We start from the raw sequence: 18,363 nt of genomic DNA, 5'->3' as shown, positions 1-18,363 counted from the left end.
TCAGTCTGCTGCCCCTCAATACCTTTCTACCCTCATCTCCCCTTACGTTCCCGCCCGAAACCTCCATTCACAGGACAAATCCCTCCTCTCAGTACCCTTCTCCACCACCGCCAACTCCAGGCTCCGCTCATTCTGCCTCGCCTCACCCTATGCTTGGAACAACCTTCCTGAGCCCATACGCCAAGCCCCCTCCCTGCCCATCTTAAAACCCACCTCTTCATTGCTGCGTTTGGCACCTAACTCTTACCGTTCAGTAAATCCAGACTGCCCCAATGTGACTGCCCCTAACGGACTGACCGTTCACTTGTCTTCTAGATTGTAAGCTCTTTGAGCAGGGACTGTCCCTCTATGTAAATTGTACAGCGCTGCATAACCCTAGTAGCGCTTTAGAAATGTTAAGTAATAGTAGTAGTACTTTTGGCATGCTTAAAAGTACAAATTTTCTTAACATAGGCTAGGATGAACACTCCACTTTCAGGTTTCGTACCTTGCTCCCATCCATCTGAGTCTGAGGTACATTTCAGTGCATGGGCCAAGAGTTCCTTCTCTGGTGGAAGCTCCTTTGGCATGTAATTGTAGTGGACTTGAACGGAATAATTTCTGGGGAGGGGGGTTTCATGATAGCATTGTGCTTATTATTTCAATCAGTTGTTTTGTACAAGTTTACCTTCATTTGTCTTTATTTGAAATTTCATAAATAAAAAGTTTTCTAAAAATTGAATAATCTTATCAATGGGGTGGGGCTAAGGCGGGGGCGGGGCTAGGATGGGGCCCCACCAAATTGGTCTGCACAAGGCCCCACACTTGCTAAGACCGGCTCTGATACCAGCAGATAGTCTATACGCGCTTGGGTGCCATGCACCCTCGACAAATGAGTATAATCCCTATCAGAAGGGTGCAGCTCTCTCCATATATCAACAAGGTCTAACAAGTGGCCCATCTGTAGTAAACCCTTGTTAGCATAATAGGAAGCAGAGGGTGCCGGCATGGACTTATCTACCCCCTGGTCCCATACAGCGTTAAAATCACCCCCCACCACCAAAGAAGAGGAGTCTAATTAAACCAGCCGATTGAGCACCATTTGGTAGAATTTCCTATCATATTGATTTGGGGCATATAAGTTACAGATAAACACCACACGGTGATTAATCGTCGCTTTAACCAGAATATATCTCCCCTCTAGGTCCGCCACCAGAGTCTGTACTCTCTCCGTCACCCCCTTCCTAAACAAAATGGCTACTCCCCCTTTTTTACCCTGGGCTGCCACTGCCACACATTCCCCTACCCACCAAGTTCTCAGCTTGGCATGTTCCAAATTGCTAAGATGTGTCTCCTGTAGCAGGGCAATATCAATTTTATGTCTATTTAAATGCAGTAAAATGTTGGATCTCTTCACCGGTGAGCTAATCCCACCCATGTTCCAAGTTACCAGTTTCACAATGATACTGTCTCGAATAAGGCCTCCTTATCAATGATTACCAAAGTGCAGCCATCGTCCCCCCCCCCCCCCCCCCCCTCTCAATCCATACCACAATATATTCCCAATCTCCAACTCTCACATCCCAATTTGCTTACTTAGCGGGGTTTAAAAAGGTTTGGATGGCTTCCTAAAGGAAAAGTCCATAGACCATTATTAAAATTGACTTGGGGAAAATCTACTGCTTATTTCTAGGATAAGCAACATAAAATGTATTGTACTTTTTTGAGATCTTGCCAGGTACTTGTGACCTGGATTGGCCACTGTTGGAAACAGGATACTGGGCTTGATGAACCTTCGGTCTGTCCCAGTATGGCAATACTTATGTACTTATGAGCAGGTTTTATGCTGAGTCTCAGTTGAGTTGGTGTGCCTATTTGGCTCGTTCTCCTGAACCACATTTTCATGTATTCCTATTGGCAACTCTAGCGTTGAACATATGCTAAAAATGCTAGCGTTCCTTTGTAAAAGTTTCCCTCAACTTGAAACGTTAAAAATGTTTGCTGTGTTTTGTTACTTAGGAATATTTCCTATATTTATTGAAATGTAATTGTTTAAATACATTTACATAGGACCTCTTTTATCAAGCCACACTAGCGGTTCCTGCACTGCAATGCCGATGAAGCTTTGTCAGCATTAATGCACCGGGGACCACTAGCATGGTTTGATAAGAGACCCATTATTACTTATTTTATGTAAATAAAAACAAAATTCTTTAACTTCAAAGTAATCAGTTTAATATTTTTCTCTGCATACATCATTTAAATTAACATCAAAAACAAATTATTTATTTTCCTTCTCCTTTCTCTGAGGAAGAAAGAAGAGGGTTTTTTGTTTGTTTGTTTTTAAGTGTAAAGACTCATTTCAGGATCAGAAAAATTTACCTGAGGTAATAGGACATCATGTAAAGCTCTGAATTTAGAGTTGGTAATTGGTATAGTAAAGTCTGTTTGTTTGGGATATGCCCCCTTACACTGTATTGGGGACACTGCTTTGCTACATCCCGTTTGTCTGTACTGATCTGATAGGACTAAAGGAAAGAAATTTATCAGGCGAGAAATAACTTTCTATCTTTCATCAAACTTGGTGAGTACTGTTTACAATATTTCCTTTTTAACTTCAGAATCTCCCAGGAAGCTATCAGTATTTTGTCATTCCATCACGCAGTCTTCCTCCTCTCCCATTCATGAGGGGTATCCAGGGCCCTCTCTCCCACGTTGGATACTGCCAGTGTCTCCACCTTTGTAGCATACATTTTCTTGATAGTTCTTGAAGTTGACACCCATCCTTTCACTGGCTTTGACATCGTGCTCATCTGCAGTCTAACTTGTCAAATCGCAATTTTATTATGAAAACTGACTTTTCACTGGCTAGGGAGGCCATAGGGCTCGGACTGCAGCTTACCCATATCTGCCCTGTATGTGTTCCAAACCGGAAGTCCTGAGTTTTGGTGGTTTAAAAAAACAAACAAAAGTTGTTTTAGTTAGGGAGGGTATGGTTGGGTGTGGTGGAGTAAGCTGCCTTTGACATGTACACTTTAGGCCCCATATAACACAGGATCACTTATAATGCAGTTATATATTGTTATATTGTTGCAGGAATTGAGATAGGAATTTGTGATACTTCAGGAGTCAGACAGCACACACCAGAATGAGGGAGAAATCTTCTTTATTTGCCAGCAAACAAAGCAGGACATCAGTTCTAGCTCTCTTCTCTCTCTCTCAGCTCTCTGGATGTTATGGCTTTTGTCTGTCCTCTTCAGCTCTCTTCTCTTCTGTTGTCTTCCAGCTTTCTTTCAGCTCTCCTTCCTTTCTTCTGACGTAAACTGCTTCTGCTCTTACTTAAATACAGTTTCTATCCCCCTCCTAGCCTAGCCCCCCCTTACTCTCCAATTGGTTAAGGAATAGATTGGTCACTTTGCCTCAACCAATCATTACTTTTGAAATATCAGTTACATAGGTTTGGTATTCCTCAAACTGACCTCTAACCTGGGGCCCCTCAAGCCAGACAATATGGCACTAGAACTCTTATATTCTCATCATGATTGATTTCTCAGCTATAGCTTAAATTGCTTACTGGACTCTGGCATTCATTAAAGGGGTCAAGGGCCAATCTTACTTAATAGCATACATATCAGGTTATTACTTTCAAGACCATTTCTACATTTTACCTATAATTAATCAAGGAGAAGAGAGCTGACTAGTCCTGACCTTTTTCACCTATCAGCTTATACACAGAACTTGCTAGGACCACAGAAAACTCAAAACACATGTTGGCCTCTTCACTGCAGTCTTTGCTTAGAAAATACAGCAGAGAGTAACATTAGATTTAAAAAGGTATTCTACATTTAACTACACAGAGTAAACATATTCTAAAATGAGCATCCTTATAAGACATATTCTAAATATCAAAAACTTGTAAATACTAATCTATTGCCTCTCTCTCTAAATAGTATTTTCTATCTTGTAAACTACAATATATCTGGCTCATGCCAGAGCTTACAAAGGCTGCTCAGCATGCCTAATAATATACAGATGTTGAGCTAGCTTTCATCATTCACCAGGGTGAAAGAAATTCCTGTCTCTGACCTTTCTAACCCAGCCCGGCAAACTAGACTTCTAGTAATCTGAACCAGCCTGCATTCCTTTACCTGCAGGACTGAAGAGAATTCAAACTTCAAGCTTTTAATATCATTTCTTATGTATATATAATTATGCCCATGGCTGCCTCATTCCCCCCTTTGAGACTAAAATCAGCTTATGCAGAGATAAGTCTCACATCTCAAACTCTGGAGATTATAGTGATCCTAACTGGGAATAGACTTGTGAATCACCATTACCTTACTTGTTAAGGTCCGACGGCATACTGCCGAAGCACATGAGGCCAAGAAACAAAACAACAACCCTGCTAAAACTAAGACTATTAGGGAAATGAACAAGGGACGTATCCAGGAGGTCAATGACCACCACCAGGAGGTAAGGTCTAATCCTCCTCGGTAATCCTCCACATTAAGGCTAGCCAACTGTAGGACTTTATCCATGGCATGCCTAACTACATGCGTCCTATTTATGACAATAGTACAGCACTCTGAAGAATTTAACACTGTGCAGAGACCACCCTGGGCTGCAAAGAGGTAGTCAAGACCCATACGGTTATACCGAGAAACTATACTTAATTCATTAATTTGATCCTGCAATGCATTGACTACCACGTTCAGCTCATGAACTAAAACATGAAGTAGGGACTGAAGTCTCCGGGTAGCCATACCTAGTTCAGTAATACCCGCTACCGGGCCTCCAATTGGAATCCAGGCCGTGGCAGAAAGGGCTACAAGTCTCTTTTTAGTCAGAGGATAAGTAGAATTGATATACTGGAGGGCTAATTCAATCGCCTCATCCTCTGTGGCAACGGAGGAGGGTAAGGACAAAGCCTCTCGCTTAGAGCGGTGCGGGGATGGTGGCTTAAGAGGAATAACTTTAGGAAAATAATTCAAGGTTACCAATACACAAAAATCATATGTGGAGGGAAGAATCATGTGGAGGACATTATCACAGAGCCAGTAATGACCAAGGAGAGGGTGAGGAAAGTTCCCAATAAATGTTGGCTCAGGCTGGACAAGGTACTTAGGGTGCCCATAATGCGAGCCCCTATCCCAGGGGGAACGAAGACGAAATGGAGACTTTGCACACCATAGGCGCCAATCCCCAATTGTGACAGGCTGCTCATTTGTTAGTAACTCTTCATACCCCGGGGACTTATGAAAGTAGAAAATAAGCTTGGACACTATAGTCTTCTCAGTGGTACGCTTAGGAGCCAGATAATCACCTGGGTCATAATCTGCAGGTACGGTAGTAGGGCACATAGGAGTACCTGGAGAAACTACCCACACAGATTCTCCTTTTTCTGGGAGAACATTAGTATAGTTACAGGGAATGGGAAGAACAGTTGAGATGTTTCTTGTTAAACAAAACACTCCAGAAGCTGGATAGGGAGACGTAAAAACTGGCCTTAGAGAAGATTCAGAGGGGGAGGTAGCATTATAAAAGGACCACCAAGTATAATCCTGGCTCCAAGGACCTGAACTCGAAAAATAGGGAGGTATAAGAGCTGGGAGCTGCACAGGGACAGGTACAGCTGGGACATCTGTAGTATAAGGAGAAAATCGGGAACACACAATACAAGGGGAAGTAATCTTTGCCTGGCTAATTAGTTCCTGGACAGAGTGTAACCAAAGGTTGGAGCGAGTTGGGGTATTAGGAACAAGGAGGCAAGGAGTAGAAAACAACAAAAGCATCCAAACTACTAACATTTTCTTTCTTCCTAATCTAAAACAAATACAGCAAACTAATTAAGCAATAATATTTCAACAGTCTGTGCTAATCACAGATTACTCTCATATAGTGTTCTCAGTCTTTGAGTTCTTATACCAGTTGGGATAGACCCTCAACTGACAAGGATCAAGCTTTCAAATTCCAAGAAAGCCAGAATCTGGGCAAGAAAGAGTCTCAGTGTGAAGCCGAAGTTCAGCCGCTCCTGCAGTATGCAGTTGACCCTTCTTTTCAGCTAGTAGATTCTTTGGTTCGGGTCAAGCGCAACTTCAATGGCTCCGCTGGATCTCTTTCTGCTCTCCACTGTCTAGGCTCCGTCTGATCCGTGCTGGGCTCAGTCTGGTCAGCAGACTTAATTCGAGACCAATGGACCCATGGAGTAATCCCTGCGACCTTCACAGCTGCAGGGGTAGAAAGCAAAACAGTAAAAGGTCCTTTCCATCGGGGCCCCAGAGGCTGAAGCCTCCAATCTTTCACCCAAACTCTATCCCCTGGCAGGAAGGAATGTACCTGAGCCTGGAAGGGGACAGGGTTTATTTCTCTCACATAAGACTGAAGCTCAGAAATTATCTTTCCCAAGAGGGCTACCTGCTCCTGCACCTGGGCAGACCCTAAAATCCCTATGTCTCCCTTAATTCCCTGTAAAATGGCTGGGGGCTTCCCATACACAATTTCAAAGGGAGAGAGGGCTGTTCCTTTAGTTGGGGTGCATCGGAGGCGGAAGAGGGCTAGTGGCAATGCCTGTGGCCATTTCAATTGGGTTTCCTGACAAATCTTTGCTAGGCTATTTTTCAAGGTTCTGTTTGCTCGCTCAACCTGCCCTGAACTCTGGGGACGATAGGCACAATGCAATTTCCAGGTAATGCGCAATGCGCGGGACAGGGCCTGAAGTGTAGCTTCAACAAAGGCGGGACCATTATCTGAACCTATGGCAAGGGGCAATCCATACCTGGGGATGACATCCCTAAGGAGAGCTCGAGCTACTTCTGTGGCTTTCTCAGTAACTGTAGGATATGCTTCCACCCAACCAGAAAAGGTACAAACCATAACTAAGAGATATCGGAGCCTACCGCTCCTGGGCATTTCTGTGAAGTCTATAACTAGGGACTCAAAGGGTGTTAGTCCTCTAGACTGAACTCCTGGTGGAATACGGGGTCCCTGACGAGCATTATTCTGGGCACAGAGAGTACATCGGGCAGAGGCAGTGGCAACCAGACTATCCAATCCTTCCAGCACCACTACTCGATTGAGTAGGCGGGCTAGTGCTGTTTTCCCTAAGTGTGATAGGTCATGAGCTTGAGACACTACAGGCCAAGCTAGGTGGCGTGGCACCAGAACTCTGGTATCAGGGAGATGTAACCAGCCATCAGGTCTCCTTACTGCACCTTCTTCTTGAGCCCATTTCTCTTCCATTTGGGTATACATAGGTGTCCATTCTTGCAGTCGGATTTGGAACAGGGGAGTCACAGTACTTGCTGGGGGTCCTCGAGCAGCTTCTTTGGCCACCCGATCAGCATGGCGGTTCCCTCAGGCCACTGGAGTATCTATTCTTTGGTGTCCCCTACAGTGAATGACAGCTACCTTCTTGGGGGCCCAAACAGCCTCTAGCAGCTGAAGTATTTCGGGTCCATACTTAACAGGTTGGCCTGCAGCATTTATGAGCCCCTTTTCCTTATACAAAGCTCCATGAGCATGTAGAGTTGTGAAGGCATACTTGGAATCAGTATAAATGTTGGTCACCAGTCCTGCTGCTAGCTCCAGAGCTCGTATGAGGGCCACAAGTTCTGCTTTCTGGGCTGAAGTTCCTTGGGGCAGGGCTCTCGCTTCTATCACCTTGTCCTCTGTCACCACAGCATAGCCTGCCAATCGCTTGGAGTTCTCCACATAACTGCTTCCATCTGTAAAATAAATTACATCTGGGTCCCTCCACGGAACATCTTTAAGATCTGGTCGACTGGAGTACACTTCATCCATAGTTTGGATACAGTCATGATCCGGTGGTCCCTCAGATGCTGGCAAAAGAGTGGCAGGATTAAATGTAGCCACTGTTTCCAGGTGTATCCGTGGATTCTCACACAAGCTAGCTTGGTACTTAACCATGCGGTTATTTGTAAACCAGTGGTTGCCCTTATACTCCATGAGGGTGAGAACTGCATGGGGGACTTTAACAACCAGTTCTTGCCCCAAGGTCAACTTATCAGCTTCCTGGACCAGTAAGGCTGTTGCTGCAATGGCCCTCATACAGGCTGGCCATCCTTTAGCCACTCCATCCAGCTGTTTAGACAGGTATGCAACAGGCCTCTGCCAGGATCCCATCATCTGGGTCAGCACACCCAGAGCAACCCCCTGTCGCTCATGGACATACAATGAGAAAGGTTTCTCCACATCAGGAAGGCCTAACGCAGGGGCTTGGAGTAGGGCTTTCTTTATGGCAATGAAGGATTGTTGAGCTGTAGGTCCCCATTCAAATGGTTCCTTTTCACCCCCCTTTGTGGCTTGGTAAAGGGGTTTCGCCATCAATGCAAAATTTGGAATCCAAATTCTGCAAAATCCGGCTGCTCCCAGAAATTCCCTAACTTCTCTTCTGGACTTGGGTTGGGGAATTGCAGCAACTGCTTGCTTCCTACTAGCATCCAGTCTCCGACTTCCCTGGGAAATACAGAAGCCCAGATACTTCACTTCTGACTGACAAAGTTGGGCCTTTGAGCGTGAGACCTTATAGCCTGCATCCAAGAGTAGCTCCAGCAATTCTCTGGTAGCCTCAAAACACTCTTCCTGGGTCACTGCTGCAATCAGGAGGTCATCTACATACTGGAGTAAAACTCGCCTGGAAGGCTCAGATTTAAAAGTCTTAAGGTCTTGCCCTAGGGCTGTCCCAAAAATAGTGGGGGAGTTCTTGAACCCCTGTGGCAGGCGGGTCCATGTATACTGAAGCTTCCTTCCTGTTACTGGGTTTTCCCATTGAAAGGCAAAAAGCAATTGACTGGCGGGGGCCACCCGAATACAAAAGAAGGCATCTTTTAGATCTAGTGTCGTGAAATGGGTAGCTCCAGAAGGTATCAATCCTAGCAGGACATATGGATTAGGCACTACAGGGTGTAATGAAATAGTGGATTTGTTAACCACTCGTAAGTCTTGGACTGGCCGGTAGTCCTCAGTCCCTGGCTTCTGAACTGGCAATAGTGGCGTATTCCATGGAGACTGGCAAGGACGAATAATTCCATGGGATAACAAACGATTCAGATGTGCTTGAATCCCTTCCAGAGCCTTTCTGGGAATTGGGTATTGACGAAGATGGATTGGCCGGGCACTTGGAAGTAAATCTACATGAACAGGAGGAATATTTCGGGCCAACCCTGGGGGATTATCTTCTGCCCATACCCCACTGACCTGAAAGCTGTCTGCCAGGGGTAGGTCAACTTGGCCATGCGACTGATGCAGCCGCCATTCTTCTTCAAGAGGGCAGCAGAAACTCAATATACCCTTAGGGCTGGATATCGGGGGCCGAAAGGAGACTGAAGTCTGGCCATCAGAATCAAAGGAAATTTGGGCCCTAAGCTTGGACAGCAGGTCTCGGCCTAACAAAGGGATTGGACAGTCTGGCATATACAGGAATTCATGAGTGACTGTGTGTGAGCCTAATTGGCATCTACGGGTCGTCAGGAAAGGCCTCCGGTTCTGCACCCCCGTGGCACCCACCACTCGGACAGTTTTTCCAGACACAGGCGCTAATCGCTCCGTTACAACAGAATGTTCAGCTCCTGTATCAATCATGAATGGAATTGAGCGGCTCCCTATAGTTAACTTGACCATAGGTTCCTGGGAGCCCAGTTTGTAGGAACCCGGTCTGTCCTATTCGTCCCATTCTGCCATCTCAGCTATCCCGATGATGTCAGATTCAGGAGGCTCATATCTTCCCTCTCGAACTCGGCCTCGGCTTCCTCGATCTCCTGGTCCCCTTCTCAGTCCCTGGCGCCTCTGGGGGCATTCATCTTTCCAGTGCCCTCTTTCCTTACAATAGGCACACTGATCCCTCTCCAATCTTGGTCTGGGATTCTCCCCCCTTGGCCGGGATTGATTGAAGGAATCTCGGGGCCTGGCTGGTGGTCCGGGGTCCCACTTTGGCTTCCCATTAGCTAGAGGTCGACCTCGGTTAAGGGTGGAATTAGTAATGGCTGCCGCTAAAAGGTCGGCCTTCTTCTGCATCTTCCGGTCAGCCTCTCGGCGCACCTCCTGATCTCTATTAATGAAAACCTTGGTTGCGATCTCAATTAGCTGGGTGGTATTCATCCCTGCGAATCCCTCCTGACGCTGCAACTTCTTCCGGATATCTGGCATACTCTGGGCCACCAATGCACTATTCACCATTCTCTGGTTTTCTTGGGCTTCAGGGTCAAATGGGGTGTATGTTCTGTAGGCTTCAATTAGTCGCTCTAGAAAGGCCCCAGGGGATTCAGTTGCCCCTTGGAGAATTTCAGAGACCTTTGCCAGATTAATGGGCCTCTTTATGCCTTTCCTCATACCTTCCAGTAAGTCCCGGCGATAGCCAGACAACAGTTCATAGTGCTGCCCATCATTTGGATCCCAATCTGGAGCTGCGCGAGGAAACCGAGCTCTAACCCATCCCTCTGGGTCCTGTGTCCCCCCGGGGACACGCTCTCGCGTGATGGCCTCAGCATTTTGCAAAATCTTCCGCCTCTCCTCAGTTGTGAAGAGGGTCAGGAGAAGTTGTTGACAATCAGTCCAGGTTGGGTTATGGGTGGCCATAATGCTAGTCACTAGGTCCACCACTGCCTGAGGCTTTTCAGTATAAGAGGGGTAATGCGTCTTCCAATTCAGGAGATCGGTGGTTGTGAAGGGTACATACTGATAGGCCTGTGCCTGTATAACCTGACCCTCATTATTAGGATCCGGTCGAGTGATGGTTACCTGTCGGAGTGGCAGAACTCTCGAGGAGGTGGGAATGGAACCTGAGGTAGAGCTAGGAGCTACCCTCCTATCATGCTCAAAAGTAATTGCAGCGGGTCTAACCCATTCAGTGGAGGTAGGTTGAACCCCTGAGGGTTGGGAAGGGGTACTCATAGACTGAGAGGTGGTCACAGGTGATTCAGTCCATTGAAAGGGATGCCGGGCCCCTAATGAATGGGTAGGGGTATTAGAGGGAGAGGCTGGGCTGTCAGGAGTTGAGGAGTCAGGGAGTGGAACCCAAAGCGGGTCTTCAGAGGTTAACAGGAGAGGATGTGGCACAGAAGGGTAGAGACTGGGTGAAAAGTCCAACCTAGGGTGTGGCAGGTGTGGCACAGGAGGGGAAGAACTATCCGGAGAAGCCTGTGCTGGAGAGGCTTGGGCTGGGCGGCGTGGATCTCTGGGGGTGGCACGGAACCCCAACAATGGGCCATAAGGTGGTGGCTCAAGGTCTGAGGGGTCATCAGAGAGTATGGGTTTCTCGGACAGGGTAGGGGCGGAAGCCACCGATTGGGTGGTAGGCTTCCTGGGGCTCTTTCCCTCTTCTAGTTTAGATTTTCTAATCTTTCTTTGAACTTGGCCTAACATGAATTTTACTGGGGATCCCATATAAGTTTTCAACCACGAGGGAGGGTCAGTCACAAGGCTGTCCCAGGAATCTATATAAGGGAGTTGTTCAGAATATTCTGGTTCTCCTACAACTATGCTGTAGACCTTCCGGATTACTTCAATATCTAAGCTGCCACTAGGGGGCCACCCCACTCCCATAGATGGCCACTCAACTTCACACAAGGTTCTTAAAGTACTTGAGCTTAAAGTCTGTCCATAGTCATTAATTAAAATCCTTTTTTGAAGTTCTTAAGCATACAATCTAGGGGGGTAGCAATTTGTCTAGATGATGTCCCACCCATAATGCTTACAGTTACAACACACAAAAGGGAGGGAGTTTTTGGATTTGCGGTAAGGGGTCCGCAGATCCGGAAACAAAAGGGTAGAACAAACAACAATCGCTTCCTTCCGTTGCTGGTCAATTGAACTCGCGTTAATTGAAAACGCAGCTATAAGAAGTCCGCACTCAGTTAATCATTCACGCATCACACATTCCATACAGAAAATCCCACCCAACAATTTCAGATTTCTCAGATACAGATAAGCTCAAGCGTTTTCGCTTCTAATCTCCTCTAGATTAGAAGGTACTAGGGCCTTCGCTGAGAGTTGATCAGGCTCTCCTTCCTCAATTTTTGAGGGGCTGATTTACAATTTTCTAGCTAGAATTACAATACAAAATACAGAATACATACCCGGCGAATGTTCTCCAGTCAGTTGGGTGCTGGGATTAATGCAGGATTCAGGATCACACCGCTGCCACCAAGAATTGTTGCAGGAATTGAGATAGGAATTTGTGATACTTCAGGAGTCAGACAGCACACACCAGAATGAGGGAGAAATCTTCTTTATTTGCCAGCAAACAAAGCAGGACATCAGTTCTAGCTCTCTTCTCTCTCTCTCAGCTCTCTGGATGTTATGGCTTTTGTCTGTCCTCTTCAGCTCTCTTCTCTTCTGTTGTCTTCCAGCTTTCTTTCAGCTCTCCTTCCTTTCTTCTGACGTAAACTGCTTCTGCTCTTACTTAAATACAGTTTCTATCCCCCTCCTAGCCTAGCCCCCCCTTACTCTCCAATTGGTTAAGGAATAGATTGGTCACTTTGCCTCAACCAATCATTACTTTTGAAATATCAGTTACATAGGTTTGGTATTCCTCAAACTGACCTCTAACCTGGGGCCCCTCAAGCCAGACAATATGGCACTAGAACTCTTATATTCTCATCATGATTGATTTCTCAGCTATAGCTTAAATTGCTTACTGGACTCTGGCATTCATTAAAGGGGTCAAGGGCCAATCTTACTTAATAGCATACATATCAGGTTATTACTTTCAAGACCATTTCTACATTTTACCTATAATTAATCAAGGAGAAGAGAGCTGACTAGTCCTGACCTTTTTCACCTATCAGCTTATACACAGAACTTGCTAGGACCACAGAAAACTCAAAACACATGTTGGCCTCTTCACTGCAGTCTTTGCTTAGAAAATACAGCAGAGAGTAACATTAGATTTAAAAAGGTATTCTACATTTAACTACACAGAGTAAACATATTCTAAAATGAGCATCCTTATAAGACATATTCTAAATATCAAAAACTTGTAAATACTAATCTATTGCCTCTCTCTCTAAATAGTATTTTCTATCTTGTAAACTACAATATATCTGGCTCATGCCAGAGCTTACAAAGGCTGCTCAGCATGCCTAATAATATACAGATGTTGAGCTAGCTTTCATCATTCACCAGGGTGAAAGAAATTCCTGTCTCTGACCTTTCTAACCCAGCCCGGCAAACTAGACTTCTAGTAATCTGAACCAGCCTGCATTCCTTTACCTGCAGGACTGAAGAGAATTCAAACTTCAAGCTTTTAATATCATTTCTTATGTATATATAATTATGCCCATGGCTGCCTCAATATATTACAATGTAGATTCTGTATATTGTACATTCACATAACGTGATTAAATATATAGGACCCCAACATCCACTTTATATGGGCCCTACTGTGTATTTTGAAAAGTGGCATATTTATTTATGACATTTATATCCCATATTATCCCAAAAACAAGTTTGAGTTCAATGTGGCATATAAATGCTGCTGGTTTTTTTTTTTAATTCTAGTCAGTATTGAAAGTCTCTCTGCTATTAGTCATGTGTTACTGAAAACTCTTCTCCAGCTTGGTTTAAAATTTTGGAAATGAGATTACTTCACTTTTTGTGTTTTGGTATGATTTAACAACATGCTCTAGAAATGAGAAGCTTGTAATTTGAATTTTAAGAGAATACCTGAAAAGGAGTCATTAGAGACAGTTTCATGGCATTTGAAAAATTAACTTGCCTTTTCTTACTCCCCTTGAACAGCCATTGTCAGACATCAGAGACCAGAACATGACCCTCCAGGCAAACATCTGTGTAGTGCCAGTCCAACACAGTGTCCTGAAGTAGCAGGAAGACCTCCAGTGTCTGAGCAAAAGTTTAAACTGTTGATTGCTTATAGCCATGTTAGACATTTTCATTGCTTGTAACATTTTATACAGTATTCAAATGATTTTTTTGTTTGCAGATGTTTCAGAATAACTGAGATGTAATAGCCTCTTTCTTGCCATACATGCACACATATACAGAGATAAAGATGTAGATACACACATTCTCCCACAATTCCTTCATTGCCTACATCTTACTTCATTTTTTATTCATCTTCATAACTAGGTCCACTGTTATCCCTCAGCCCTACTCACTGGGTTTATTGCCTTCTCAAAGCTTACTACATTTGCCAGTTAAAATACCAGTCTAAGTGGTCACCTTCTCTTCCACTGTTTACAATGTACTAATAAAGCATACACTAGGTGCTCATTTTCAAAGCAGGTAGATTTACAAAATTCCATAAGTTACTATAACTTTGTAAGTCTAAGTGCTTTGAAAATACTCAATTAACTCCTTCTTGCCATGGGGACAATGATCCTAGCCTTACCATGTAAATAAGCTTACTGTCTTTTATCCAACTGTTGTCTCAAATATAATTCTTTCTCAGTACTGCTTTCTCTCTTGCTCTCATTCCTCGGTCTCTTTTCTGTTCCCTTCCAAAAATATGCCATTTCCACATAATTATGCTTTTGTGAAAAGTAAATTACTTTCAGTATGATTTACATTGCCAAATTTTGCAAATACTTTTCATACATGGAAGTTACCCTTAAACAGTACTACATCTTCTTTCTGTCTTTCCTCTCCCTACCTCCCAGGGTTGTGAATATACCTCTGTGGCATCCCCAGCATGTACTCCTTCACAAGTGGACTAGCAGTCACACTGCCATCTTACTCTGATCCAGAGTGATGAGAACAGCAGCAATTTAGGATGAGGGAGTCAGCAAAATTCTTATTTGCATGTTAGGAGAAAAGTTTTGGTTTGTTTTTTTTAAATCTGAAGTCATATTCTCTGGATGAGTTTTGTTTCCAGATATAAATGGTGTTTGAAAGACTTTTAAAAAAATAATTACGTCAGTGTTGTTTTGAGAGCAGGCATATTTTTTGTCATGTTTGTTTATTATTGACTGTGACAAATAAACTTCTTTAAGATAATTGTTTTTAAGAGTATTGTCTGTCTATTTTCTAAAGTCTCTCATTTTTTTCAGTTATTACTGTCTATTCCTCCTTTTCATTTGCCGCCTCATACACTCAGTAGGAGGAAGAAATCCTAATTCCAGATAGACAGTGATTCTTTTTAGGCAGCGCCTGTGTGTGTGTGTGTGTGTGTGTGTGTGCACATGTGCAGACATACATTATAACTCCCTGACCACATAGGGCTACCATATGGCCTCTTTTAAGAGGACACGTCCTCCTTTGGGACTTCTTAAGATATGTCCAGGCTATTTAATTTGTAGGAAAATATTCTCTTTTTCTTTTATGTACCTATGACCAACACACCTACACATTTATGTAGTTTATTTATGTACAAGGTTTATATTCACACGATCCGCATAATTCTAGGCAGAGAACAAATTAACATACATAATAACAATATCAACACCATTAAACAGAACAAGTACTAGCTAAAAATACAAAATTTAAGACAACACTAAACAATTCATATTAAAATTTAAAATTTATTTTTAAAAATGCTTTTCCTTGTCATCAAGCAGATGAAGCCATTACGTATGGGTTGTGTCCATCAACCAGCAGGGGGAGATAGAGAGCACTCAAATTTCACAGTGCTTCATGGTCAGCTAGCTCCACTGCCTCTTCAGTATTCTCTATCTCCCCAAGCAGGGTGGTTGCAGCTTGATCAAGCTCCTTAAAAAATCTGCCTGGGAGTGGCTCCTGGCTTGCCAGTTGATAGCCGGGGTGTTAGAGGCTATAGCAGCTTCACTTTAAAGGCACATAGGTTAGCCCTTTCCCTGCCTTACCCATCCCCCCAGTGGATGTGAGCACATTAGTTTCACTTTTCCCTGCTCTTTCTCACTCAATATTTGGTGGATGCAGGCACATTGGTTTGCCTTTCCCTGCCTTTCCCATTGTTCTGTACCTCCGGAGTTGATTTGATTGCCTCTTTTGCTGTTTTCTCTGCTTTCCTGACAGCGTTAAAAAAAAAAAAAGCAAGAGGTTTTCTTCAGTTTCTGCAGCGTGACCGGAGCTTGTATACTCGGTCCAGTGAGGTAAGAGTGTTTTCTGACTCCTCCGGGGAGGGCCCGCGATCGGGACATTTTTGGCGCAAAGCCGCAATTTTGAATTTTCCGCTGTTTTTCGGCGATGGCTGCAGAGAGTGTTAAGCGCTGTTCCAAGTGTGGTAAGCGCAGATCATCTTTAAGTCCTTACTCAAAACCCATCTCTTCTCCCTTGCTTTTGGCGCCTAACCACCTTCCCCATTCATGATACACTGACTACACTGACTACATAGTTTGTTACCTTTAGATTGTAAGCTCTCTTGAGCAGGGACTGTCCTTCCCCATGTTTTAACTTGTACAGCGCTGCGTAACCCTAGTAGCGCTATAGAAATGCTAAGTAGTAGTAGTAGTAGATCAGCAGTGGGGCTCTGTAAAACGTGCTGTTCAGGCGTAAGAGCCGGCCCAAGCATGGCGAGCGATGATTCTTCCCACTCGATGGAGCTGGCAGTGGGCGCCATTTTGAAAGCACCACATGGCGCGACCCCCGCTGAGGCAGAGGGTCTGGAGACTAGAGGGGGCCCTCAAATTGAGGCTGGCCAAAGAGCTACTAGCCCCGGACTGGAACCGGGTGCCCAGGGCGAGTTTTTCTCCCCTGACTTTGTATTATTGCTTCATAATGCATATATGCTTAAAAGAGCTCAGCCACAGGGGTTTTCTACGGCCCCCCTTACTGCCTCTCCGGTGGATGCAGGCCTGGGATTGCCCTCTGAGGTGTTTTTCCCTGATAGCTGGCCGCAAGAGAAGCGCAGAAGGGTAAATTCCCCTTCAGAGAGTGGTGCACCCCCCTTCCCCCCCGTGGTCGGGTTGTGGTGACTGAGGGGTCTGGCAGGCCCTCGTGGCCAGAGGAACCAGAGGGAGGTGCAGAAGGGCCACTGGATCCAGATGATCCGTCCGCGGTGAGGATTTTCCACTGCGAGGAGCTGCCAACGCTTATTTCAGATTGTCTCCCCCCCTCCAAAACCAGATCCAGCACATCATCTTCCAAGTTCCAAACCCCTCCCCCTCCATCCAGCATTGCTGCCTCTCTCTCTTTCCCCCCACCCAAGTCAGCACATCTCCAGCTTGCTTCCCCCTCCCCCGGCACGGATTCCAGCGTGTCTTACACACTCCCCACCCCCACCTGGGTCCTTCAAAGTTGGTGCATCAGTAGCCAGCAGCAATTAAAGTACTCTGCCTCTGGCCGGGTTCAGGCGCATTCCTGTACCTCTCCAATGTCCCACCTCCTCTAATGCAATTTCCTGTTTCCGTGAAGAAGAAAAATTGGAGAGGAACAGGAACACGTCTGAGCCCAGACGGAAGCAGACTGCTTTAATAGCTGCCAGCCGCTGATGCACAGGTGTTGCAGGAATTACCACTATTGTTAGCAGAATCTGTGGTACTTCAGGAGTCAAACACCACACACCAGAATGAGAGAGGACTCTTCTTTATTTGCCAGCAAACAAAGTAGGACATCAGCACTAGGTCTCTCCTTCTCTTCAGCTCTCTGTGTCTTGTCTCTCTCGTCTCAGCTCCTCCTCTTCTAATGTAACCTGCTTCTGTTCCCATTTATACCCTTCTAGCCCCCCTTTCTCACCAGATGGTAAAGAATAGATTGATTACCCTGTCTTGAACTAATTATCTCTGTACATTTACTTAAAAATATCAGTTACATAGGTTTAAGATATTTCCTAAACTGACCTATGACCTGGGGCCTCTCAAACTAGACAATGTGGCACCTATATCCTGCATTTTATTATTATTCACTTCTCAGATTCCCAGTTAACTTCATAACTTGAGCTGGATTCATTGAGGGGCTAATCTTGCTTAATGGCACACAGACATGGTTTGTTATTACTTTCAGAAGGCCAGTCCTACACTTAGCTATATTCAATCAAGGAGAAGACTTGACTTTCCCTGACCTCTTTCACCTAGCTAGGACTGTGGATAATTCAAACCAGATGATGACCTCTTAAACTGCAGACAAATCTCACTTGAAAGTCAGACACTGATGTAACACTGAATTGAAAAGATATTCCACATAGAAATAGAACTTATTAATTAAACAGAATAAAACATATTTTAAAATAAGCAGAAATCAGAATTCCTTATAAGACAAAATCTAAATTATCAAGAATATCTATATCTAAACTATCTTCTTCTAAACAGCATTCAGTCTAATCTTTTAAACTGTTGGAATGTATTGTATTTTACATGCATTGCCTGTCACCTATTATTTCTCTGTGATTACTCTGTGACCTCTGATGTGAATTACTTAGAGAGGTCACACAGCTATGCAACTTCCTGGTGGGGGTTAGATGCAGCAGATGCAGCACATGGAGCACATGGAGCTCAT

The 18,363-nt window shown here is 44.6% G+C and overlaps 1 protein-coding gene across 1 annotated transcript in view; it reads left to right on the top strand.

Moving 5' to 3' along the window:
- LOC115462003 (synaptonemal complex central element protein 1-like) overlaps window positions 1–14,883 on the top strand; it is a 178,326-nt gene extending 163,443 nt beyond the window's left edge. The window contains exon 13 of the mRNA XM_030192050.1: window positions 13,735–14,883. Coding sequence (XP_030047910.1) covers window positions 13,735–13,818 — 84 coding nt within the window. The 3' untranslated portion in view covers window positions 13,819–14,883. The remainder of the gene's footprint in view (window positions 1–13,734) is intronic.
- The last annotated feature ends 3,480 nt before the right edge of the window (window positions 14,884–18,363 follow it).

This window comes from Microcaecilia unicolor, chromosome 2 (genome assembly GCF_901765095.1).
Source record: "Microcaecilia unicolor chromosome 2, aMicUni1.1, whole genome shotgun sequence".
In the NCBI taxonomy this organism is placed as follows: Eukaryota; Metazoa; Chordata; class Amphibia; order Gymnophiona; family Siphonopidae; genus Microcaecilia; species Microcaecilia unicolor.
The sequence above is the reverse complement of the archived record's forward strand: the minus strand, read 5'-3'. Positions and strand labels throughout refer to the sequence as shown.